The 27,065-nt window shown below is 43.6% G+C and overlaps 1 protein-coding gene across 3 annotated transcripts in view; it reads right to left on the bottom strand.

Moving 5' to 3' along the window:
* The window catches only part of wwp2 (WW domain containing E3 ubiquitin protein ligase 2), a 67,868-nt gene extending 46,039 nt beyond the window's left edge, over positions 1–21,829 (bottom strand). For 2 of the 3 annotated variants that reach the window (XM_017717226.2, XM_017717228.2), the window contains exons 1-9: positions 21,723–21,829; positions 18,615–18,696; positions 16,881–17,037; positions 15,918–16,039; positions 11,595–11,729; positions 2,688–2,766; positions 1,235–1,347; positions 947–1,151; positions 302–391 (exon numbers count right to left, since the gene is read on the bottom strand). In XM_017717226.2, the coding sequence (XP_017572715.1) occupies positions 302–391; positions 947–1,151; positions 1,235–1,347; positions 2,688–2,766; positions 11,595–11,729; positions 15,918–16,039; positions 16,881–17,037; positions 18,615–18,684 (971 nt within the window). In that variant the 5' untranslated portion in view covers positions 18,685–18,696; positions 21,723–21,829. Of the gene's footprint in view, positions 1–301; positions 392–946; positions 1,152–1,234; positions 1,348–2,687; positions 2,767–11,594; positions 11,730–15,917; positions 16,040–16,880; positions 17,038–18,614; positions 18,697–18,786; positions 18,825–21,722 lie in introns of all 3 variants that reach the window. The other variant, XM_017717227.2, reaches the window with a different exon arrangement.
* Positions 21,830–27,065: the final 5,236 nt, after the last annotated feature.

The raw sequence follows: 27,065 nt of genomic DNA, 5'->3' as shown, positions 1-27,065 counted from the left end.
TGAAATATATAGTGTTTAAATTATTTTTTGTTTTTATTTACATTTTGCTTAGAACATTTTGCACAGCATCCCAAATTTTTTGGAAATAGGGTTGTAATATTTTCTGAATGAAACTAAAAACTAACCTGAATTCTTTGCACTGATTTCTTAAATCTCCTTGTGTTCTCTCTTCTTTTTATTTCGGTGATGTTTTGTCAACACAGTAAATAAATATGGTTGTGTGATTAAAGCTCGCAGAAATGTAAAAAATGCGAGAAAAAAATGAAAGAAGTGAAGAGAGTGATTATATTCAGATACTGACCCAGGTGGGAGGGGTCGTTCCCAGGTTGTAGTTTTAGTGTTGTGATCAACGTAATAAACTCGTCCATGAGGGAGAACTCTCTGCTCCCAGCTGCAGAGAGAGAGTAAGAGAGAGCGACAGAGAGCGACAGAGAGAGAGAGAGAGAGAGAGAGAGAGAGAGAGAGAGAGAGAGAGAGATTAATAATGGAATTCTGCACACACACACACACACACACACACACACACACACACACACACACACATATATATATATATATATATATATATATATATATATATATATATATATAATTATTATATTTAAAAATATATATTTACTTTAATTGCACATGCAATATATACAACTGCAGCATGTATACAACTGCACACGCAGCAAAACATTCAGCTGCATCTGCAACATGCAATTGCACGTTCACAAAGTGAACACAAGACATATATGACCTCACACACAACATGTACAGCTGCATTACATATACTACACGCAACATTTGCTGCTGCAAATACAGGCAACTGCACACGTGACATAACTGCACACCAACAAATACATACTATAACTCCACATACATGACACACAAAACTATACATGTAACCTAGACATGTTTGATTAGGCAACCATGCCCCTCACACACACACACACACACACACCCTGCAGGTAAGGATTCCATGGCAGGCTCTGTGGGCTGGTCCTCAGTGGAGGGTGGGGCTGTGTCTGCAGGGGGTGGGGCTACACTGTCTGGACCAATAGGAGCACTGCTTCCTGTAGATCTGAGTGATGGAGATGATGGAGGGGGGGTATGGCCCAGACTGCCACGCCCATTCTCCAACACCTCCACCGGCAACTCACCTTTACCTGAACACACATACACACATGTATATTATTTGGAAACGTAACTATTTATATGTGATATGAAAAATTTTAAGGATGAAGCGTACCTGTGCGGAGGTGTGAGGAGGTTTCTCCGTTTATTTCTCCGTTAGTGAGAGTCGTTCCCCTCGAGCCGCTGGGAGACTCCGCACGAGATCCAGAAGCAGAGTGTCTCTGAGTCCTGAACAGACAAATTATCATACACTCAAAGTTTTACAGTCAAACTGTACAAAATTAAATTATAAACTAAAAGCAGTGGCACCACCTGAACTTTAGTTCATTTTTAGGCACTTCACTGATTTTTCAAAATTTCTGCAGAACTAATTGAAGATGTAAACAAAGCGCTTTGGTGTGAAACGCTCTGCTCTAGATAAACGAGTCAGAACTGCTCACAGTGGTGGTGATAGGAACCAGACGTCCACCTCTAAAAGCTCCTCACAGAAAGTTCCTACATGAAATGGTTCTGAATTCACTGCCTGATGACTGAGACGTTGTTTTACGATAGTTTAGAGAACTTAAACTCCATTCATGGTGGAGGGATACATGCAGGGCGCTGTGCGGCAAAATAGTCCCCAAAGAAAACTAATTATTCCAGACTTTCCACTGTTTTCCATCATCAGCATTCCATATAAACTCAGAAGACTGGTGTAGGTTCTCTGGTGGTTCTGGATGGTAAATAAAATGTCTATATCTGTGTTGTAGTCATGGCGACGCCTGGTTCCCATCACCACCACTGTAAAGACATCTGAACCGTTTCACACCAAACCCTCTCTGAACCTCTCTGATCACATCTCACACACTGGATTGTGGGGGAATTTTAGAAAATCTGCAGAATTCCCCTTTAAGGTCTGTTGTAGTTTAATCCAACAGCTGGGTTATGTGGGGCATATAACAGTGCAATTTCTTATCAGCTCCCCTGCAACACAAATCTTTTTTGATTTCTGTAATGTGTAGTTTATTTTTATCAGCACTGACTCTTTTCGGTCAGTCTCTGAGCTCATATGTAGAGTTTGGACTGTAATCTATCTGTACTGGCTCAGATAAAATGACCTGCTAAATGCTGTAAACGTAACACTGAAGCTCCGTAAACTCACTTGCATTCTCTCTATTATCCTCTGTAATGGACAGGGAACTGTATGAGGTGTATTTGGTTTGTCATTTGTCATCATCTTGAAAAGATTTAAATTCTTGTTATTTAACTCTGCTGAGGGGAAATAGCTAACTCTAGCTAACTGACAATGGCTAATACAAGTGAACTCCGCTAGACTTGTTCTGCCTCCTGTCTACAGATGGTCACACAGCACCAACTCGTGGACTGAAGTAGCAGCTGTTCATAGTTTAAATCTCTGCTGCTACAACTTAAATGAGGAACAAAACTGCAGAACAACCTGATCAAAAAACAGCTTAAATATGCATTACAGGTTTCAAAAAAACCTTAGATTTTGGAAAATTACTGGTTTGTTGCACAAGCATATGCGAAACAAGCTGGAGTTTATTTGAGCCATGCATGAGTTTCCTGACCTGCTGCGAGGGCTGGCGGTTCCGGGGGTCTCGTCGCTTTGAGTCCTGCGGAGACTTGGCCGATCTGACTGCAGCATCTCTGCACACACAGATAATTTCAATTCAATTACTGAGATTCACTTAATTCAGGCGTGTCAAATTGTGGACCTTCCGGCCAAAGTGCAGCGGCGATCAGTGTGTACCCTCATCTAACGCTTCAGTTCAGTTCATGAAAGTGATTAGCTGATGAGCTGAATCAGTTGTGTTTAATGAGGCAGTGTGCTGAAGTCTGCATGCTGTGGCCCACGAGAATTGGAGCCTGACACGTGACTTAATTCAATTATTATTATTATCTATTTTATCAAAGTAAGCTAAGGCAGGGGCTGAGTACATCATTCAGAAAATCACCCGATGCCCATATTGAAAGCACATCTGCGGCTTCATTTGCTGTAAAACCTGAATCGTCAGGCTGGCTGCTTTCCTCGCAGAGCGGCTCTGTTCCATTTACCGGGCCCACTAGCCTCTCTTATATTTATATTTACAGTATTTTGCAGATTCTCTTATCCAGAGCGACTTACAATTTGATCATTCTACACAGATAGGCGAAGGTTGTGCTATGAGTCTTGCCCATGGACTCTTATTGGTATAGTGAGAGTCCAGTACAGCGGGGTGCTGTATGCAGCCGTGCTGGGAATACATGCTGTCTAGCACTGCGTTAGTGTGACGTTGATTGAGCTGGATGTTAGGCACCCAATCTGAGACGGATTATATTTACACACTTTAACAACGCAATGAATAACAACTGCATTTTTCAGTTTCTGACATAATTTGTAAATGCTTGTTGCCTTTTACGCTGTGTGCAAATTTCATGATGAATGGGCTAAAATAAACGGCCCAAAATGACTTGGAAAACATTCTGGCTCCATTGACTTACATTAAAAGTAAAGTATGTTACCATTTTGGAAATACAAGGTTCTTCTTCTGACAATAGCGTTATGTTGGGCTGTTTTAGATTCATCGAGGACTTGTGGGAGTGGTGGGTTTTTTCCGGAGCAGAGCAGAGGGCTGTGTTTTTAGCTGTTAGAATCAGAATCAGAATCAAGCTTTATTGGTCAGGTTTTCTACGCATACAAGGAATTTGGGTTTGGCTACAGGAGCTCACAGAGCACAGTATCAGACAGACATTCACATGCAATGAATAAAATAAAATAAATATAAAATAACAAAATAAAATAAAATAAATCATGCATACCTACCATCACTCATTCAGACACACACACACACACACACCTGTTACACCACACTCAGTTCATTCACCAACATCTCTATTAGTTTCACACTAACTCTCCCAGACCCAACCGTCTCCCACCAGCAGAACCGCCTTTGGAAACCCACTGTTTTATACGGAACTGTTTCCTTATACTGACCTTATTAGTTGAGCATTCATTAAACCATGAAGTAAATTATTAAAAACATAGTTTTTTATTATAAATGATTAATGAGGCACTGCTTCTCTTACTCAGGAAAATGTTTGAAGGAGACAGGATTAGTCCCATAAAACACAGGGCCAAAACAAGCGCTCAGTGAAGCCTTTTTCAAATCAAAATAATCATTTACAGTAGTTACTGGAAAATTCAGGGAAGATACTGAATAATAACAACTCACAGTTGATAATGGAAAATTCATAGTAGATACTCAATAATTTAGAGTAGATACTCAATAATTCATTGTAGACACTGAATGACTGACAGAAGACACTAAATAATTAATAGCATATGATGAATAATTAATTACATACTCTGAATAATTTATAGCAGAGGCTGTGATCTGGTGCTGAGGTGTGTTACAGCAATCGCTGAGAGTGATCCAGGGCTGAGGTGTGTTACAGCAATCGCTGAGAGTGATCCAGGGCTGAGGTGTGTTACAGCAATCGCTGAGAGTGATCCAGGGCTGAGGTGTGTTACAGCAATCGCTGAGAGTGATCCAGGGCTGAGGTGTGTTACAGCAGTCGCTGAGAGTGATCCGGGGCTGAGGTGTGTTACAGCAGTAGCTGAAAGTGATTTGGGGGCTGAGGTGTGTTACAGCAGTAGCTGAGAGTGATCTGGGGGCTGAGGAGTGTTACAGCAGTAGCTGAGAGTGATCTGGGGGCTGAGGTGTGTTACAGCAGTAGCTGAGAGTGATCCAGGGCTGAGGTGTGTTACAGCAGTAGCTGAGAGTGATCCGGGGCTGAGGTGTGTTACAGCAGTAGCTGAGAGTGATCTGGGGGCTGAGGTGTGTTACAGCAGTAGCTGAGAGTGATCCGGGGCTGAGGTGTATTAAAGCAGTAGCTGAAAGTGATTTGGGGGCTGAGGTGTGTTACAGCAGTAGCTGAGAGTGATCCAGGGCTGAGGTGTGTTACAGCAGTAGCTGAGAGTGATCCGGGGGCTGAGGTGTGTTACAGCAGTAGCTGAGAGTGATCCGGGGGCTGAGGTGTGTTACAGCAGTAGCTGAGAGTGATCTGGGGGCTGAGGTGTGTTACAGCAGTAGCTGAGAGTGATCTGGGGGCTGAGGTGTGTTACAGCAGTCGCTGAGAGCGATCCGGGGCTGAGGTGTATTAAAGCAGTAGCTGAAAGTGATTTGGGGGCTGAGGTGTGTTACAGCAGTAGCTGAGAGTGATCCAGGGCTGAGGTGTGTTACAGCAGTAGCTGAGAGTGATCTCGGGGCTGAGGTGTGTTACAGCAGTCGCTGAGAGTGATCTGGGGGCTGAGGTGTGTTACAGCAGTAGCTGAGAGTGATCCGGGACTGAGGTGTGTTACAGCAGTAGCTGAGAGTGATCCAGGGCTGAGGTGTGTTACAGCAGTAGCTGAGAGTGATCTCGGGGCTGAGGTGTGTTACAGCAGTCGCTGAGAGTGATCTGGGGGCTGAGGTGTGTTACAGCAGTCGCTGAGAGTGATCCGGGACTGAGGTGTATTAAAGCAGTAGCTGAGAGTGATCTGGGGGCTCAGATGTGTTACAGTAGTAGTGGAGAGTGATCTGGGGGCTCAGGTATGTTACAGTAGTAGCGGAGAGTGATCTGGGGGCTCAGATGTGTTACAGTAGTAGCGGAGAGTGATCTGGGGGCTCAGGTGTTTCTTTAGGTTGAAGGTCCATTCCTGGTTTATGTAGGCTGCCAGCAGAACAGCTGTGGGTGAACAAACTCTGTTTCTCTTTATAAAGTGCCTGTTGGGCAGTTCGGGGGCTTGCAGCGCTGGACAGGACTGAACTTATACTGACCGTTACAAGTTTAAAGGCGTTTGGCCTTTCGGTGTTTTTAATACAAACTGTCATGTTGTTCTTGGTTTATATTATCTCACTGTATTAAAGCCTGATTGCGTTTATTTAGAGGAAAACTGTTGTGCCACTATTACTAACAGTGCTGTACTGGGATTAGGTTTAGGTTTAAAGTACTAAGATCACAATAAGGTTTAGGTTTGAATTACTGAGGTGAAGACTAAGGTTAGATTTAGGTCACTTAAGTTAACATCTGGTTTATGTTTAGATTAAATAAAAAAATATGTTGAAGTTAAAATTAGGTTTAGGTTTAAATTACTGAGGTTAAAAGTAGATTTAGGTATAATGTACTGAGGTTAAAGTTAGGTTTAGGTTTAAATTACTGCGGTTCCGTTAGGTTTAGAATACTGAGGTTAAGATTAGGTTTAAGTTAGAGGTTAACATCAGATTTAGGTTCAGATTACTGAAGTTAGGATTAGGTTTAGATTACTAAAGTTAAGATTAGGTTTAGGTTTAAATTACTGAGGTGAGGTTTATATTTAGGTTGCTGTTATTAAGATTATGTTTAGGTTACTGAAGTAAAGGTTCAGGTTATTGTAAGGTTTACTTTCACTTTGTGAGCTACTGTGGTTAAGGTTTAAGATTAGGTTCAGGTTAATGAGGTTAAGATTAGGTCTAGGTTTAAATTACTGAGATAAGGTTGAGACCTAGGTTGCTGTTATTAAGATTATGTTTAGGTTACTGAAGTAAAGGTTCAGGTAACGGTCAGGTTTACTTTTATTTTGTAGGCTACTGTGGTTAAGGTTTAAGATTAGGTTTAGGTTACTGAGGTTAAGATTAGATTTCGGTCTCTGAGATTAAGGCTAGGTTTAGGGCTAAATGTAGGTGTTGCTTCGCTCAGCTACAGTAATACATGTGTTAATGGAAGTCCTCACAAGGACAGTAATGTTAACTTGTGTGTGAGTGCAGGCAGAGCGTGTGTTCACGTAAATGTGTGGAGTATAAACGGCTGTTTTCACTGAAGTTGCAGCACAAAGACCTGTTTATGTGGACGAGGGTGAGGGTGTGTGTGTGTGTGTGTGTGTGTGTGTGTGTGTGTTTGTGTGTGTGAGAGAGAGAGAGACAGACTGCCAGGGGAAATGAGGAAAAACACTAAACTAACAAGAGCAGCCTTCAGACAGAACACAGAGACCTTCACACACCTCACCTACACACACACACACACACACACACACACACACACACACAGACACTATTTCCCCCCCAAATCCCCCGGAGAGTGGAGAGCAGAGCGGGAGCTCCAGACCTGCAGTCACTCCTACCGAACACACAAGCTTGTTTCCATTCTAATGTTTAACAAATTGCGAATTTCTGAAAAGTCTGTAAAATAAGACGAATAAGGGGAATAAACAGGTGTTTCCAGCAAATACAATATATATTACAATATGTGAAGACATGACATGTTTGTGGTGTCCAGCCCAGATCAAGACCCCTTTCTCCATGTGTGGAGGGATGTGAACCTTTCTCAGTACAGTAGTTTTACAGAGCGGGTCATGGACCATTTAATGGGGGCTCAAATCTCTGTACCACTGAACCCCTGAGAACCCCACTGAGGCCTGAAAACTTCTGAGAACACCACTGTCACAGACCAGAACCCCTTAGAATCCCTGAGAACCCCATCATCACAGACCAGAACCCCCGAGTACCCCACTGAACCCCTGAAAACTCCACCGTCACAGACAGAACCCCTTAGAACTAAAACCTCCAGCAAACCACACCAAACTCCGTCAAACCCCAGTGAACCCCTGAGAACCCTATTTAACCCCACTGTCCCAGACCCCTAAGAATCCCACAAGGGCAAACAGCTTTTATAGAATATATACACGTTTTAAGTTAAGTTTAAGTTTTAAGATTATTTTGCTGTAAAGACATGTACGATAAACCCACACACTCCACGCACCTCCCCCCCAATCCCCTGGAGAGCAGAGCGTTCAAGACCTGCGTTTACTCTTATTACTTACACACACACGCAAGCTCCAATTTGAATGAATTACCCTCATTTTTTGCCACACCTCACTGAGACACACTATGAGCCCACTGTCCTGCACACATACAGGAGCCGATTGTCCAACCAGGCTAAAGAAATTACTCTCAATTACGCAGTTCTGAGAAACAAACTACAGACCTGCACTCTGAACTAATTGCAGTAGACGGAATAGACAGATAGTTTAAGTTTACACTATATATACACAATACATATATATAATAATGTTCATAATACATGCACTAATATAAAACATATAACGTAATGTGTAAATTAGCGCTGGCTGCTAGTAGTGGGCAAACATTTTTATCACTGTGTAATTAAGAATACTAATGGTTTCAGTATATATCAGCATATTTATGTATTTTATTAACATAAAACCATTTTGGATGCCCTTTTAACAGATTAACAGTGCTGTATTATTTTGGACATCCCTTCACTTTTAATAAGAACCATAGTTCAACAACTGAAGTGAATCTAAAATATTTTTATTGGATGAAACAGTAAAGACAGAACTGATCGATATACAGTCAGATGTCAGTATTGTTCTCTAACCCTAATGAGATGAAGGTGAGTGCGTGTAAAGCCCATAGCGGCTCCTCTAAACGCTACTGAACGTAGTTTACCACCTGAAAGTCGTTAGTTTCATATGAGCGTCTCTCACACTTGAGCTTTACTCTCCTTAAGCTTTAATCTGAGTAAATATTGCAGCCGTTCACTCCATGAGCTTTAGCCGAGGAGCTGCAGAGCCTCTCGGCTTGTAGGCAGAGACCGCGGCGTTGCCTGAAGCAGCCGGCCGAGTGAGGAGTGCTGTAGGCGGAGCACACGGAGAGCCGGCTAGTCTCTATGACAGGCTAATGGCTGAGGGCTAACCCCAAGAGACTGGCTTTTTTCTTCTGCTCTCTTTTCCCTTTAAAATCATTAACTCATTACAGCCTGATGTGGCTCCTTTGACCATAAACTGGACTAAGTGACCACAGGCTGTAGCTGTATATGCAGATACTGCTCTGTATAAACAGGTCAGAGCTCACTGGTTCCCTCACCTCTAGTGTACTGAGCTGCAGGCTGAACTCAAGTCAGTCCAGTTTACCGTCAGAGGATCTTCATCAGACTGTAATGAGTTAATGAGTTAACGGGGAAAAGAGAGAGGAAGGAAAAGCCAGTTTCCTGGGGTCAGCCATCAGCCAATTAGCCTAGCATGGAGACCATTTTTCTATGGCGCGCCTTGCTCAGCTGCTCTGCCTACAAGCCAAGAGGCTCCGCAGCCTTGGCAAGTGAATGGCTGGAATATTTACTAAACTCCAGCATCTGATGCTCTAATATTAAAGCTTGAGTGTGAGAGATGCTCAGCAGTGTTTAGAGGAGTTGCTGTGCACTTTACACGTACTCGCCTTCATCTCGGTAGGGTTAGAAAACAATACTGACATCTGACTGTATGTTGATCAGTTCTGCCTTTAATATTTCACCCAATAAAAATATTTTAGATATTCTTCAGTTGGTAAATATGATTCTTAATAAAAGTGAATGGACATCCAGAATAATATGCCACTGTTAATCTACAATAAAAGGTCCCAAATGGTCCTATGTGAATAAAATATACATAAATATTCTGTACTATGATACATTTTTGCCCACACTGCTTACTACCTTAAGGCAACAGGCAATGTCTACCCTGTTTAAGCGCATAACATGATGAGGGGGTGCAAATCAAACATCTACAAGAACCAAGAATTATGAGGAGACCTATTCATTGCTCACTGACGTTGCACAATGAAACCCTTCATAAACACACTTTTACACAAAGCAGCATTTACACACACACACACACACACACACACACACACACACACACACACTTCATCTGGAGCTCATTCACGAAAGTGGTACTGAGTGTTTATGAGAGGGCTGCTGAGCAATCCAGCAGTTCCAGCTTTCCATAGTCTTCAGACTACTTATTCAGCACAGACCAGCAAGGGTGCATTATCAATATGGTCCACCAGGGGGTACTGTGAGCAAATGGAAACATGGGTTTTAGGGCCATTTACACAAACGGCTGTAATTCAGAGCCCAGGCCAACTAAGGCCACTGCAAACATGACTATGAACACAATTATGGGCTTTCAGCGCTGCATTTCATGGCTACAGACACTAGGGGGAGTCGTGAGCATGACAGTGAATGGTATAATGGGCTTTAGGGGGTGCAATACAAGACCCTACCACCAGGGGAGTGCTACAAATGGTACAGTTTGTTCTAGCGGCTGCAGTCCAGGGCTCTGGCCAACAGGGGGCCCTACAACCATGATCATGCATGGAATAATGTCCTTTAGGGCATTCAGCTCCCTGTTTTAGTACTGGTTTTAACAAGCCCTCATTCACCTAGCCTCATCACTACCCCTCAGGGGAATCCCTAGCGCCACCTTAAGGGCTGTTCCATTACTGTGTTAGCTGAAGTGAAGAGGATCGAGAGAACACCAGTATCGACCTGAGAACACTGCGACCGGATGCATTTCCCTTTTCAAACCCAATGACGGATGAAATATAACATTCGATTAGCTGAGCCTTAAGTTATAAACCACTCCATCTGTTCTATGACTGCTGATACTTCATCTGTTTAATCTGCTGTCTGGCTTGTTAGCATACTAAAGGCTACTTGGCTAACAAGAACAGAAAGAAAGGCACTACAGTACAGCTTTACTGCAAGTTTATATACCCTGGCCACCAAGGGGCCCCATGAGCACGACTACAAACAGTATAATGGGCTTTATTGGCTGCAGTCTAGATCCTTGGCCATCAGGGGGAACTCCACACTATACTGATCTAAAATCTTTAATATTACATTTTCATAACGTTAAATACTACAGTTAAGTGGAAATGGAAACATTCATGGGAAATTCCAACAATTTCTCAAAAATTCCACATAATTAACTGGTTGTGATGTAAACAGAGCGGTTCAGAGCGGTTTGGAGTGAAACACTCTGTTCTTGATAAACTTATCGAGTCAGAACTGCTCACAGTGGTGGTTATAGGAACCAGACATCCACCTCTAAAAGCTCCTCACAGAAAGTTCCTACATGAAATGGTTCTGAATTCACTGCCTGATGACTGAGATGCTGTTTTACGATAGTTTAGAGAACTTAAACTCCATTCATGGTGGAGGGATACATGCAGGGCGCTGTGCGGCAAAATAGTCCCCAAAGAAAACTAATTATTCCAGATTTTTCACTATTTTCCATCCTCAACGTTCCATATAAACTCAGAAGACTCGTGTAGGTTCTCTGGTGGTTCTGGATGGTAAAGAAAATGTCTATATTTGCATTTTTAGACACCTGGTTCCTATCACCCCCACTGTAAAGACATTTGAACCATTTCACACCAAACCGCATCTGAATCTCTCTGTTTACACCTCACACACTAAATTATGGGTAAATTTTGGAAAATGGGTGGAGTTCCCCTTTAAGGATAGGTGTAGTTATAGTGTTCACTACAGCTCTCAGCTATAATGTTACAGAAGTACAGAAGTCTGTAGAAGTCCTCACAAGTATAATGAGACCAACGTGTGTGTGTGTGTCTGTGTGAGAGAGAATGAATGAGTGTGTGTGTGTGTGTGTCTGTGTGTGTGTGTATGAGGGGACTCACTGTCTGTTGCTGATCCGTTGGGCAGGGATCCCAAATCAACAACCAAACCATCCAGACACACATTCAGTTCTCCGCCCGACACAACACTGCCTTTATTCTCCGTCTGCAGAACCAGAACCAGCTCCACGTTCTCCACTAACACAGAACAGACAACAGAGAGAGAGAGAGAGAGAGAGAGAGAGAGAGAGAGAGAGAGAGAGAGAGAGAGAAATAGAGAAAGAATGAAAGAGAGAGAGAGAGACACACACACACAACAGAGAGAGACAGAGACAAAGAACAGAGAGAGAGAGAGAGAGAGAGAGAGAGAGAGAGAGAGAGAGAGAGAGAGAGAGACACAACAGAGAGAGACAGAGAGAGAGAGAGAGAGAAAGAGACAGAGAGAGAACACAGAGAGAACAAAGAGAGAGAAAGAAAGAAAGGGAGAGAGAGAGAGAGACACACACAAGAGAGAGAGACAGAGAAGGAAGAGACAGAGAAAGAAGAGAGAGAGAGAGAGAGAGAGAGAGAGAGAATGAGAGAGAGAGAGAGAGAGAGAGAGAATGAGAGAGAGAGAGAGAGAATGAGAGAGAGAGAGAACAGACGCATTGATGTTAAAGAGCCTATATCATGGAAAACATTTTTTCTTGCTTTTTTAAAATAAAAGAGTGTAGCTATACATATACATGTGTGTAAGCATACGTGACAAAAGTATTGGGACACCTCCACATCACACCTACACAGGCTTTTATGAATCCCATTCTAAATCCATAGGCATTAATACGGAGTTGATCCCCCTTTGCAGCTGTAACAACTTCCACTCTTCTGGGAAGCTTTCTATAAGATGTTGGAGAGAGTCTGTGGGAATTTGTGTCCATTTATACAGAAGAGCATTTGTGAGGTCAGACATTGATGTTGGACGAGAGGGTCTAGCTCAATAATCTCCGTTCTAGTTCATACAAAAGGTGTTGATGTGGTTGAGGTCAGGGCTCTGTGAGGGCCAGTCAGGTTCTTCTACACCAAACTTAGTCAGGCCTTTATGGAGCTGCTTTGGTCCCTGGGGCTCAGTCATACTGGAACAGACAAGGTTCTTCCCCAAACTGTTCCAACAAAGTTGGAAGCTTCAATGGTCCAGAATATCTTGGTGCTGAAGCATTAGGGGTTCTAGACCCACCCCTGAAAAACAGCCCCATAGCATCATCCCTCCTCCACCAAACTCTACAGCTGGCACAGTGCAGTCAGGCAGGTAACGTTCTTCCGGTATTCGCTAAACCCAGACTCATCTATCAGACTGACAGAGAGATGCCGATTCCTCACTCCACAGAACACATCCCTGTCAGTGTCATGTATGAAAGACTGTACCGTGAGCTGTAACCATATCTGCGTCGTCACTGTCTTACCGAGTTTTGTAGTGTTTCTAACCTCAGTCCTGTTTCAGGCTAAATTAGCATGCAAAGAAATAAATTAATCTTAGGCCAAAGTGTTTGGTCAATCTGTCAATCCTGAAAGTTTGAGCCTCCTGTAATAAAATCCTGTAGTGTTACTCTACCTTGTCCATGTGGTTTGTTCTTTTCTGCTGCTGTGCTAAATTCCAACTCCCCATCAAAATTGGGACTTCGGCATATGGATGGCTACAGATTACACTCACAATTTCTGTTGTTTACATACAGAAACGGCTGAAATCGTAAGTGTAATCTGTAGCGTCCACATTCCTGTATGACGCATTCATCATCGGATTCGGAGTCCTTCAGCTCATCAACAAACATGCGTACGGCTGTACATGAGGAGGTATGATGTGCGTTTTAAATAGTGGTGCAAAAGTAAAATGCACTCTAAAACTGTAGGGGGAGCCCATAGATATACATACATAGATGCTGCATTGGGTCCAGGCAGGCACGTCAACAATGCCACCATTTTGGGGAGGTCAACATCACTGCTGGACTGCATTCAGTACCATTACGGAGCGGCAGTTTAAGAAAGATACTGTCCATAATTCCACTATTTCAGGAATATTACACTCAGAAAGCGGGTTAGGATTATATAACGAAGGGAACGCAGTGATTCACACTCGTGTTTGTGTGATGTTTATGTGTAGATATGGCTGTGTGGTTAATGAGGCTCAGAGAACCTGTTGATGTGATTGTTTTTCCTGGTTTTATCTTAAGGTTACTTTATTTAATAGTAGTTATGTATTTACAGGGGAGGTTAAAGCTTTGTAAATTAAAGCTTCCTTAATCCATGTAGATATTCATAACAGATTAACGTTAGCACCTTCTTACATGAAGCTGAATTTACAGCTTCTTATTCACCAAAATTCTTGTTCAAATTTTCTCATTCCACCTTAAATGGTGCAGCTTCAGGCACCAGAAAGTGACTGCTGCACAGTTTAAGGTGGAACAGAAAAACTCTGATGCTGGTGAATAAGAAGCTTCAGCTACAGCCTTCTGTGTATTAAGATTAGTAGCGATTGACACATTTATGGCTTTTTAACATCAGGTGCAGACTGAATACTTTCCTGCTGGTCTGGACGGCTAATTATCACAATCAGTTATTAAAGAGTTAAAAGATACAGAGAGCAGATCGTACATCTGTGTCTGAGGAATTTGGTGGAAATCGGCTGAGTAATAAGGAAGTTGTGGCTGATTTAATCCTGAGACTCTTCGTCATTCGATACCAGTGAATCTGTTCACAAGCAGATCTTGACCTCTCCAACAGGCCGACGCGCAGATGCATCGCCTCAGATAGAGAACAACAGACAACACGGCATCTATGAATGGATGTCTATCTATGGAGTAGCCCACATAAAGCTGCTTTAGGGATGCAAATGGTTCTTTGAGTGTTCATGGTTCTGGTGGCAGGTGCTGTCACTTGGGGACTGATCACAGACGTGAGGGGCGGCAGGAACGTGGTGCTCGAACGCTACATGCGGGCAACAGCCACAAGAGACAGCCTAAGGAGATCGACAGCCATGAGGAACAACGGGAGGAGATCGACAGCAACAATGAACAGTGGAAAGATTACGACAGCCATGAGTGGCAAGGAGACGGCGCACAAATCAAATCTTGAGCTCCACCCCTGTGGACGATGCCTCCGGTCCTGCAGCGAGGCCTTTTTGCTATGCCTCTCGTTAAATCGTGGCCGGGGACGGTGACGGGGAGGTGGAGCAACAAGCTCTCTTTCTCTCTCAGCTCAGGTGATCACACTGACCTTAATGAGAGCCAGCAGAGGCTGATTTGGTGTTAGCAGCGTGAGCACCATTAAAGAGCAGAGAGGGAACAGAGAAGAGGGGGACAGGAAGCAACGGCAACAGCTGCAAAGTGGAAGTTTGAGAAAAGGACTGAAAAGTCTATTAGCCACAAAGAGGCGGCCAGTTTGGGTGTCGTTTGGTTTTGATTGTTCTTTGTGTGTTAAAATGCTTGCTGCAATCCTTAATCTTGCCTCCTTCCTCAACACTGGGTAGCAAAGGCTGTGTTACAGTTCTATACAGAACCGCTGTCTATACTAAAGAACCTTGAAGAACCATCAGTTTTAATATACGGTCAGTGGAGCTGATCAAACAGACAGTGCCTTTGTTTACATCTGATTGAATACATTAAAATTGCAGATTCAGACTGAGGTGTTTATGCTCACTCTTTTCAACAATCCGATGGAAAATCTTCGTTTACATGCTCACTGCAAGTAATCTGAAGTGAGAACCATTTAGTGTAAACGTTACCATGACAGTGAACATGTGAGCTCCAGTCAGAGTGAGATGAGCAGCAGTGAGCAGTGCTTGTGTTTTTAACTGCTTTAAAATGACGTCAGACTCAAGAAAACATCCTTCACATATCCTTAATAAAGAAGTCCGAGAGGAAGACGTCTTGATCTGAGACACATAAGCTGGTCGTCCGTCCCACCACCGTCTTTTAAAGATCAGAGCATGAACTTTGTCTCCTCTGCAGACCAGTTTCTGCTCCGCCATGTTGAGCGGTATAAACTCTCACTATGACGCGACGCACATGCAGAACGGACTCAAACGTTCCGATAGGGAATGTAATCAGATACAGGCGTTTACACGGATATTATTCTTCTATTTAAAGGATTATTTATAGGATTACCCACCTCATTCAATCAGATAGAAACTGTATTCCGAATGGCCTCAATCAGATGAGACTATTCCGATTGAGATGTTTACATCGACATATTCTATTTCAACTGAGCTATTAGTCGGATTATTAATGGATTAGGCTGCAGGTAAACATGGCTGGTGAGTGTAGATACAGGGAGGTGGTTTTAATGTTAGGGCTTGTCTGTCTGAGCTCTTGTTTGTGCATCTGTAAGTACTCTGCAGTGAGATGAGCTGCTTACTTTTGCCATCGTGTGTTCGGAGAGTGTCCAGCAGGTCAATGGTGGCGCTGCCCAGCAGCTCCTTCCTCAGCGTGTGGCAGCTCCACAATTTCAGGTCCAGCCGACTCTGAGGAGTCACGTTCCTGTCAGCACATCACAGAGACGTCAGAACAGCTAACATAACCACCTCACAGTCTGAGGAGAGAGAGTGACTAGTAACACACAATGTCTCAAAAAAGAAGGTTCTTCAAGAGTTCATTACTAAAGAAATGGTTCTGTTCGGAACCACGTATTTGTGATGATTATAATAGTGATGTTTGTGTGTAAGTTACTGAGATTTGTGCGTACGGTAGTGAGATTTGTGCATACGGTACTAAGATTTGTGCGTACGGTAGTGAGGTTTGTGCATACGGTAGTGAGGTTTGTGCATACGGTACTAAGATTTGTGCGTACGGTAGTGAGGTTTGTGCATACGGTAGTGAGGTTTGTGCATACGGTAGTGAGGTTTGTGCATACGGTAGTGAGGTTTGTGCATACGGTAGTGAGGTTTGTGCGTAAATTAGTGAGGTTTCTGCATATGGTAGTGAGGTTTGTGCATACGTTAGTGTGGTTAGTGTGGTTTGTGCGTATGTTAGTGTGGTTTGTGCGTACGTCAGTGAAGTTTGTGCGTATGTATGTTAGTGAGGTTTCTGAATATGGTAGTGAGGTTTGTGCGTACGGTAGTGAGGTTTCTGCATATGGTAGTGTGGTTTGTGTGTATGTTAGTGTGGTTAGTGCGTATGTTAGTGTGGTTTGTGCGTATGTTAGTGTGGTTAGTGTGGTTTGTGCGTATGTTAGTGTGGTTAGTGTGGTTTGTGCGTATGTTAGTATGGTTTGTGCGTATGTACGTTAGTGAGGTTTCTGAGTATGGTAGTGAGGTTTCTGCATATACTAGTGATGTTTTTTTAGTATAAAGCATTAACAGAAGAACAGAAGACATCTTACAGCGTGAGGTCCTCATTCCACTGCAGCTCGTGTTGTCCGCTGCGTTTGCCTGTTTTCTTCGTCTCGCTGGTCAGGCCGTCTGCGGTCACCTCCACAAAGGAGCTGAGGCGGGACAGGCGGCCGGGAAGTTTGGGAGACTGTGGCCTGGCAGACACCACTGAGAGTGAGAGTATGTGAGAGAGACAGAGAGCGAGACAGAGAGACAGACAGAGAGACAGAAGGACAGAGAAAGTAAGTTTACATACATTTACGTCTTGCAATTTCCCTTCGAGATCAATTAAGTTCTGTCTATCTCTCAGAAAAGTAAGTAAAAGCTGCTTATTTGTGCTAATCAGTGTTAGCATTCATTGTCCAATCAAGACATAAATAGTTAGACAGCAAAAGTCAATCATCACTCAGTGTCAGTTGTCGTGGTAAACGACTCTCAGCTCTGTAATACGGTCAGAGCTGCAGAGCTGCTCCTCCTTCTGACTGTCCTGCTCTGTCAGGCTGATGAGATCAGGCTCAGGTAGTGTTTTGAGGAGATGCTGAAAGCTCCTCCTGTTTATTCTCTCTGTTGAAGATTTGTCCTCAGCTGGATCAGCTCTTCAGCCTCTTTCTCCTCACGGCGTTGGACAGCCGGGACACTGTAAAAGCTATAAAAGCTCACAGCGATCAGTTTCTGCTGCTGTTGCTGCTACTGAAACACATAGCTCAGCATGGCTGCACTTGATCTGTCCTGTGTACAGACAGTGGGTCTACAAGCTCCGCTGGTCTACAAGCGTTGCACTGACCGGTGGGATGTCAACAATACGGTGCCAGCAACAAGCGTGACGTCAATCTTACACTGTGAAAATGTCTTTAAGAGCTGTGATGTCGCCTCTCACACCCTCAGTACTTGTAGGATGCGGGAGGGTGTTCTGAGTACGGGGCTGAAATTTAAACAGCATATACATGACATACAGTGTGACAACAAACAAAACTATGATATTTCTTTTTAAATTTTTATTTATTTTTTGGATAATTTTTGGATAAATTACAGCAAACCATCAAACCACAGTCATAGCGTGCTATAATGTGGCAGAAGATGAAAACAAAACTTTTTATTTCTCAAGATGATTTATTACCTGACGCTGTGCAAACAGGCGCCACTGTCATCGTTGCACTGACTGGAGGGAGGTCAGAAAGTATGACACCATCAAATAATAACTATAGATCAGCACATCTCTTGTGAATTTCCTCTGCTGAGGGACTAATAAAGGATTACCTTGATACACAGCCTCTTTGATTCTGAGTTCATCTGAAAGGAGAGATGTGGCCGTGATCTCGACCCACTCTACTCTCATATGCTGAGCAGTGCACAAGCAGAGTGTTTCCTGCTTCACCCGCACCAAGAAGCAGCTCAGTTGAAAACAAACTGAAGGTGAACACTGCCCTCTAGTGGATACCAGGGAGAAACACAAGCTGGACTGGTCAGAACTTGCACTCCTTCTCTCCCAGGTTTTGGTGGTTTTGGTGGACCTGTGCGCTGATGATGTGAAACTATTAATAATCTAATGAACCTATATGTGGTTTAATTGATCTATTAATGGGTTTACTTGGCCGCTGAGTGTGTGGACAGCAGCTTTGTGTAGCGGATTTGCCTTTTAGTGTTTCCTGTAATTTTGCTGGACCGGCCGGGCGGCGAGAATGTCCATTAAATCTCCGTACGGGTTCCATTTAATACGAGTAACATTTCTATCTCGGTGTGTTTACCTTTCAGGGTCAGCTGGGATTTCTCTGCTCCCTGGACTCCACCAGGTCTGCTCACACTGGCAGCTGCCATCACATTACAGCCCTGAAACACACACACACACACACACACACACAGGATTAGCGCTATAAACAAAAGCCTGCCAAGCTCTCATATAATTCATATAATTCTAACCTTTAACCCCTTTAGTGACGGTCACAGTCTTTCAGCTCCTGCAGGGATTATTAATACAATTCAGTGATTTATAAACATCTCTCTGTTTAAGATGATACTTCAGTTAATATTAATAAAGTTAATACATTAGAATGAATAAAGTTAATAAATTAGCACTAATAAGTTATCATGAATAAAGTGAATAAGTCTGCATTAAAAGTGAAGATGTTAGCATCAATAAAGTGAATAAAGTGGCTATAATAACTTTGAACAGTTAGTTTTAATAAAGTAAACAAGCAGCATAAACAAAGTGAATAAGTTATCAAGAATAAATAAAGTTAAATAAATAACAAGTTGGCATTAATTAAAAATGAACACATGAAAAGTGAATATTACCATAACCATAATCACGTAATTAATTAATTGATTAATGAATGAATGAATGAATTCAGTTTGATCTGATTGAACTGTTTTGTTCTGTTTTCAGTGTTATTAGCGATTATAAATAAGTGTAATTATTCTCTGCAGAGCCACACGTCTGCACATTTTAACACAGAATCACTGTTTATTTACTGAACTGAGCAGAAACGCAGCGATGCCAAGCGACTGAACGCTGGCGTTTCAGATGTGCGACTCTGTGAAAAGGTGAATAACAGAGTAATAACATTGTTTTTCTTGCAGGGCTGGACACATGTTATGACCGTGACTCATCACTCTCCTCTGGAATGAAGGTTCAGACAAATATCAAATTATTCCAATCGTTATTACTAATAAAAACAATATAGGCCTACTTTCTCTACATAGCACCTTCATACTGCTGAACTTCTGGAACAGTAACAAAAGAAAAGCCCAAGAGGATTCAGTCACATAAAATGTTTTAGAAAAATGCAGTGACTGAACTCTATAAGATTATTTATTCATACAAACTTCCAATACAGATGGTATATCAGAATCTCAGCTACAGCCATTTAATAACAACCAAAACAACACAGTAAAAATAATGACTTATTCCAGACTCCAAAGACTAAGAGCACAACTAATAAACAAACAACCGCACAACATCCACATGACAACCGCACAATATCAGCACAACAACAGCACGGCAACCGCACGATATCAGCACAGCAACCGCACGATATCAGCACAACAACAGCACAACAACAGCACGGCAACCGCACGATATCAGCACAGCAACCGCACGATATCAGCACAACAGCAGCACAACAACAGCACAACAACCGCACGATATCAGCACAGCAACCGCACGATATCAGCACAACAGCAGCACAACAACCACACAATATCAGCACAGCAACCTCACGTTATCAGCACAACAACAGCACGGCAACCACACGATATCAGCACAGCAACCTCACGTTATCAGCACAACAACAGCACAACAACAGCACGGCAACCGCACGATATCAGCACAACAACAGCACAACTACCGCACAATATCAGCACAACTACCGCACAATATCAGCACAACTACCGCACAATATCAGCACAACTACCGCACAATATCAGCACAACTACCGCACAACAACCGCAGAATATCAGCACAACAACTGCACAACTACTGCATAATATCAGCACAACTACCATACAATATTAGCACAACAATAGCATAATAACCACACAACAACTGCACGATATCAGCACAACAACAGCACGGCAATCGCACGATATCAGCACAGCAACCACACGATACCAGCACAACAGCACAACTACCGCACAATAACAGCACAACTACCGCACAATATCAGCACAACAACTGCACAACTACTGCATAATATCAGCACAACTACCATACAATATTAGCACAACAATAGCATAATAACCACACAACAACAGCACAATATCAGCACAACAACAGCACAGCAACCGCACGATATCAGCACAACAACAGCACAACTACCGCACAACTACTGCACAACAACCGCAGAATAACTGCACAACTACTGCATAATATCAGCACAACTACCATACAATATTAGCACAACAATAGCACAATACCCACACATCAACCGCACAATATCAGCACAACTACCATACAATATTAGCACAATATCAGCACAACTGCACAACAACCGCATAACAGCTGCACATCAGCAAAATAACAGCACAACAACCGCACAACAGGACAACACAACCACTGCACAACATCAGCACATCATAAGCACAACAATTGCACATCAGCACAACAACACAACCACTGCACAACATCAGCACATCATAAGCACAACAATTGCACATCAGCACAATAACAGTACAACATCAGCACATCACAACCGCACAATATCAGCTAAATAACAGCACAACAACCGCACAATAACAGCACAACAACCGCACAACATCAGCACAACAACCGCACAACTGCACAGCGTCAGCACAACAACCGCAAAATAATCGCACAATATCAAAAAAATAACAGCACAATATCAGCTAAACAACAACACAACAACCGCAAAGTAAGAGCACAACAACCGCACAATAACAGTGTAATGAAAGCGGAAGCTGGGTTCGTTTTTTCGTATTTTCCCGTTCCACCTTAAACGGAGCAGTGTTTACACTCTGGACTGTGAGGGGGCCCGAATGGAAATACAGCGCCATTTAAGGTGGAACGGGCAAATTCGAAAAAGAAGCTAGTAAATCAGTACAAGATCAACGTTAACCTGTAAGTAAACGATCTAAAAGCGCCGCTCAGCCCGTCCGGACTCTCTGGGCCGCTGAACGGACCGCAGGGTGTTGTTTATTCTGTAATATTTATCCTGTAAATCTAATAAAGCTGCGCATTAGCCGCGTTAGCCTGCACTGTTATTATCATGGTAATGATTTCAGCCCATAAACCGCACTGTCTCTACACCGCAGGCTGACCGCTACAGTCCCTGACCCCTTACACGACCCGGGCAGGTAAGTTTAAGACCTTTAATCCCTCGAAATGTTAATTTTCTTACCTTTACTCCGAGCGGTCCGCTAGCGGGTTAGCCGAGCAGCACTTCCGCCTCACGGTCATGTGACCCCGGAGAGACGCATAGAGGATTGTGGGTCTGTTCACGTGTGGCGCAGTGGTTTATGGATTAGAAGATTTCATTTAATATCAATTTAATGGCGTATGTTAGATTATTAGGACGGGAAGGGATGAAATAACGAACACGAGAGCTTATCGCTTTAGTGTTGGCTAGAACAGAAATGTCTTCTTTCATTTCTTGTTCAGAAACACATCGGAGCTCCGAGAACATGTTACCATGACGAGCAGCCAGCAGGGGGCGCCATAACACTAGCAGAGTCTGTGATCAGGAATAGTCAGTCTGTCCGATTGATTTGCTCGCTTTCCAGTTGACTGTGACTCCTAAATGGATGGTCTAATCCAGACCCTCTCCAACAAACACTTGGACTAATCTAGACCCTCTCCAACAAACACCTGGACTTATCCAGACCCTCTCCAACAAACACCTGGACTTATCCAGACCCTCTCCAACAAACACCTGGACTAATCCAGACTCTCTCCAACATCCCCCTGCAGTAATCCAGACTCTCTTCAACATCCCCCTGGACTAATCTAGATCCTCTCCAACATCCACCTGGACTAATCTAGACCCTTTAAAACTTCCACCTGCAGTAATCTAGACCCTCTCCAACATTCCCCTGGACTAATCTAGACCCTCCCCAATGTCCCCCTATACTAATCTAGACCCTTTTCAACATCCACCTGGACTAATCTAGACCCTCTTCTGCACCCACCTGGACTAATCTAGACCCTTTCCAACATCCACCTGGACTAATCTAGACCCTCTTCTGCATCCACCTGGACTAATCTAGACCCTTTAATACATCCACCTGGACTAATCTAGACCCTGTTCTGCATCCCCCTGGACTAATCTAGACCCTTTAACACATCAACCTGGAGTAATCTAGACCCTTTTCAACATCCACCCGGACTAATCTAGATCCCTTAACACATCCACCTGGACTAATCAAGACCCTCTCCAACATCCACCTGAACTAATCTAGACCCTCTCCAACATCCACATGGACTAATCTAGACCCTTTAACACATCCACCTGGACTAATCTTAGACCCTTTAACACATCCACCTGGACTAATCCTAACCCTCTCAAACATCCCCCTGGACTAATCCAGACCCTCTACAACATCCCCCTCGACTAATCTAGACCCTTTAACACATCCATCTGGACTAATCCAGACCCTCTCCAACAAACACCTGGACTTATCCAGACCCTCTCCAACATCCCGCTGGACTAATCTAGATCCTCTCCAACATCCCCCTGGACTAATCCAGACTCTCTTCAACATCCCCCTGGAGTAATCCAGACTCTCTCCAACATCCCCCTGGACTAATCCTGACCCTCTCAAACATCCCCCTGGACTAATCCAGACCCTCTACAACATCCCCCTCGACTAATCTAGACCCTTTAACACATCCATCTGGACTAATCCAGACTCTCTTCAACATCCCCCTGGACTAATCCAGACTCTCTCCAACATCCCCCTGGACTAATCCTGACCCTCTCAAACATCCCCCTGGACTAATCCAGACCCTCTACAACATCCCCCTCGACTAATCTAGACCCTTTAACACATCCACCTGGACTAATCCAGACCCTCTCCAAGAAACACCTGGACTAATCCAGACCCTCTCTAACAAACACCTGGATTTATCCAGACCCTCTCCAACATCCCGCTGGACTAATCTAGATCCTCTCCAACATCCCCCTGGACTAATCCAGACTCTCTTCAACATCCCCTTGGACTAATCCAGACTCTCTTCAACATCCCCCTGGACTAATCCAGACTCTCTTCAACATCCACCTGGACTAATCTAGACCCTTTAATACATCTACCTGGGCTAATCTAGATCCTCTCCAACATCCCCCTGGACTAATCCAGACTCTCTTCAACATCCCCCTGGACTAATCCAGACTCTCTTCAACATCCACCTGGACTAATCTAGACCCTTTAATACATCTACCTGGGCTAATCTAGATCCTCTCCAACATCCCCTTGGACTAATCCAGACCCTCTCCAACACCCCCCCGGACTAATCTAGACCCTTTAAAACTTCCACCTGGAGTAATCTAGACCCACTTCAACATCCACTTGGACTAATCTAGACCCCTTTCAACATCCACCTGGACTAATCCAGACCCTCTCCAACATCCACCTGAACTAATCTAGACCCTCTTCAACATCCACATGGACTAATCTGGACCCTTTCAAACATTTTTTTTTCTCTGTTCCTAGACTGAGTTCCCTTAGGAACTCAGTCTAGGGGGGGGGGGTTTGTCTCCTCCCTCACCCAGTGTATTCTGTTTCTCTGTTTCCATCCTGTCTTCCTGTCCTGTCTCCCCCCTTGTCACATTGTATGTGCTCGGACGGGTTGATCATAATTTCGCTGGTTACTTTGGTGACTATGTGACAATAAAGGCTTCATTCATCATCATCATCATCATCATCATCATCATCAACCTGGACTAATCTTAGACCCTTTAACACATCCACCTGGACTAATCCTGACCCTCTCCAACATCACCCTGGACTAACCCAGACCCTCTCAACATCCCCCTCGACTAATCTAGACCCTTTAACACATCCCCCTGGACTAATCAAGACCCTCTCCAACAAACACTTGGACTAATCCAGACCCTCTCCAACAAACACCTGGACTAATCCAGACCCTCTCCAACATCCACCTGGTCTAATCCAGATTCTCTCCAACAAACACCTGGACTTATCCAGACCCTCTCCAACAAACACCTGGACTAATCCAGACTCTCTCCAACATCCCCCTGGACTAATCCAGACTCTCTTCACCATCCACCTGGACTAATCTACACCCTTTAATACATCCACCTGGACTAATTTATACCCTTTAACACATCCACCTAGACACTGGGTCAGTATGATCAACAGGTCAAAAGCAGCTCAAAACAAAGTGACCTCTGTGCCCTGATTGGTGTTCTTGCTTTGTGCTTCTTTTGTTTTGACATGTTACATTTTATACACACAGAAACCAAAAGGACCAACAGATTTCTCAAAATGTAGTGGATGAAAAAGTCAGATATTTGACTTTGAAATGTAGTGGAGTGAAAGTAAAAAGTCGCTCAAAATGGAAAAACTTCAGTACAGATACACCAAAAAACTACTTAAGTACAGAAACTAATTACATTTACTTAGTTCCTGTTTAACTACTGGTTATTAACAAGTTTTAACTGGGAATGTTTAGCCTAATAACACAGAGCTTGTGAACTGCTTGGGGATGAGTTCAATCAGAAGTAACCAAACCGTAACAAGCCAGAAAAGGTGGAAATGCTGGGTTCAATCCCAAAACGCTGAGCAGCGTTTTGCCACGGTTTCTGGGTTAAATGACGTTTCGTAAAAACAGTGTGAAATGGTGTACAACGAGGAGCGTTTTCGCTTAGAGGTGCGTTTTCTCTCATGTGATTGATGTGTCAGAGGTTTATTAACAAGGCAGCACACACAACAAATTCTAATGAAGTCCTCTACAAATGTGGCCACTGCAGTTTGGCTCACACAACTACTGAACTATTGAAGACGTCACAATACATATTCAGCATATATACACTATTTCCAAAAGTATTCGGGCGTCTGGCTTCACATGCATATGAAAATCTCCAGAGAACACGTCTCCACTGCTCTAGAGTCCAGTGGCAGCGCTTTACACCACTGAATTCCACGCTTTGCATTGCGCTTGGTGATGTAAGTCTTGGATGCAGCTGCTTGGCCATGGAAACCCATTCCATGACGCTCTCTAAGCTGTTGTTGAGCTGATCTGAAGGCCACATGAAGTTTGGAGGTCTGTAGCGATGACCTCTGCACCTGAATTCAATGATTTGTATGGGTGGCTGAATAGTTTTTGGACATATAGTGTATAGTGTATAGTTTTTGTTATAGAATACGCTAGAAGGATGCCATGAGTGGCCTTCTCAACTGCCTTAGTTGAAACCCTTGCATAACATAACAATGTCCATTCAAATCAATATTTTGCTCCATTTTGTTGCGTCTGAATGCAGCCCTGGTCTTCTTGGTAAATGAAGACTTGAACTTCAATTTATAGTAAACAACGCAATTTAAATCACAATGCTTGTCAAAAAAATCTCAATTAGATATTCTGGCCAAAATTGTTCAGCCCTATCAGAGAGGGGTCACAATGATGTTTGGTGTTGTCGGTATAGGACAGAGGAATTGAGCTCAAAACTTTAAGGCCTTTACATGCCAAGCATTATTTATTTGTCTGTTGTTTTCGGACAGCAGTCCTGGAGGTTAGGGAACCAGCCTTGTGACTGGAAGGTTATTGGTTTGATCCCCTGAACTGACAGCATGTGACTGAAGCAAGACACCTGACACCAACTGCTCCCCGGTCACCCCTCTGCATGCCCAGCAACAAGAATAAACAATGTTGCAAAATAGGAGTAAATATTTTGTGTATTTTTAGGCTTCAGTCTGAGTCCATGGTCTTAGTCCGGAAAAGGATGGCATGCCCACTCCAGGTAAGGGGAAAGGACTTGCCACCGGTGGAGAAGTTTAAGTATCTTGGGGTCTTGTTCACGAGTGATGTGAAGAGGGATGGTGAGATCGGCCGCAGGCTGGGACAGGTGGCAGTAGTAATGCGGTCACTGTATTGGACTGTAGTGGTGAAGAGGGAGCTGAGCCATAAGGCGAAGCTCTCTGTTAAACGGTCGGTCTACATCCCGAACCTCACCTGTGGTCATGAGCTGTGGGTAATGACCGAAAGAACGAGATCGAGAATACAAGCAGTGGAAATGAGCCTCTTCTCAGGGTGGTGCTACACTCTATTTGATAGAGTGAGGAGCTCAGTCATCCGGGAGGAGCTTGGAGTAGAGCTGCTACTCCTCCGCGTTGACAGGAGCCAGCTGAGTTGGTTCGGGCATCTGATCCGGATGCCCCTGGACACTTCTCGGTGGGGGCTGTATCGGGCACAGCCTACCAGGACAAGACCCGGGGTCGTCCTAGATGGAGGGATTCCATCTCCAAGCTGGCCTGGGAGCAGCATGGTGTTGAGCTGGAGGAAGCCAGGAATGAGCTGGAGGAAGTTGTGGGGGTCAGGGCCGTCTGGGATTCTCTGCTCTCCTAACTGCTACCAAGACCCTATCTGGACAAAGCGGTTAAGGATGATGATGATGATGATGATAATGATGCTGATTTTTAGGCTAATCGAAGCCATGTGAACTCACACATGTCACCGAACAATGGTCCATATTCATCAAACTTCTCGCAGTCAGAAGGCTGATCTGGGA

The sequence above is a fragment of the Pygocentrus nattereri genome, chromosome 8, assembly GCF_015220715.1.
Source record: "Pygocentrus nattereri isolate fPygNat1 chromosome 8, fPygNat1.pri, whole genome shotgun sequence".
NCBI classification, from domain to species: domain Eukaryota; kingdom Metazoa; phylum Chordata; class Actinopteri; order Characiformes; family Serrasalmidae; genus Pygocentrus; species Pygocentrus nattereri.
This window is presented reverse-complemented; position numbering and strand designations above follow the sequence as displayed.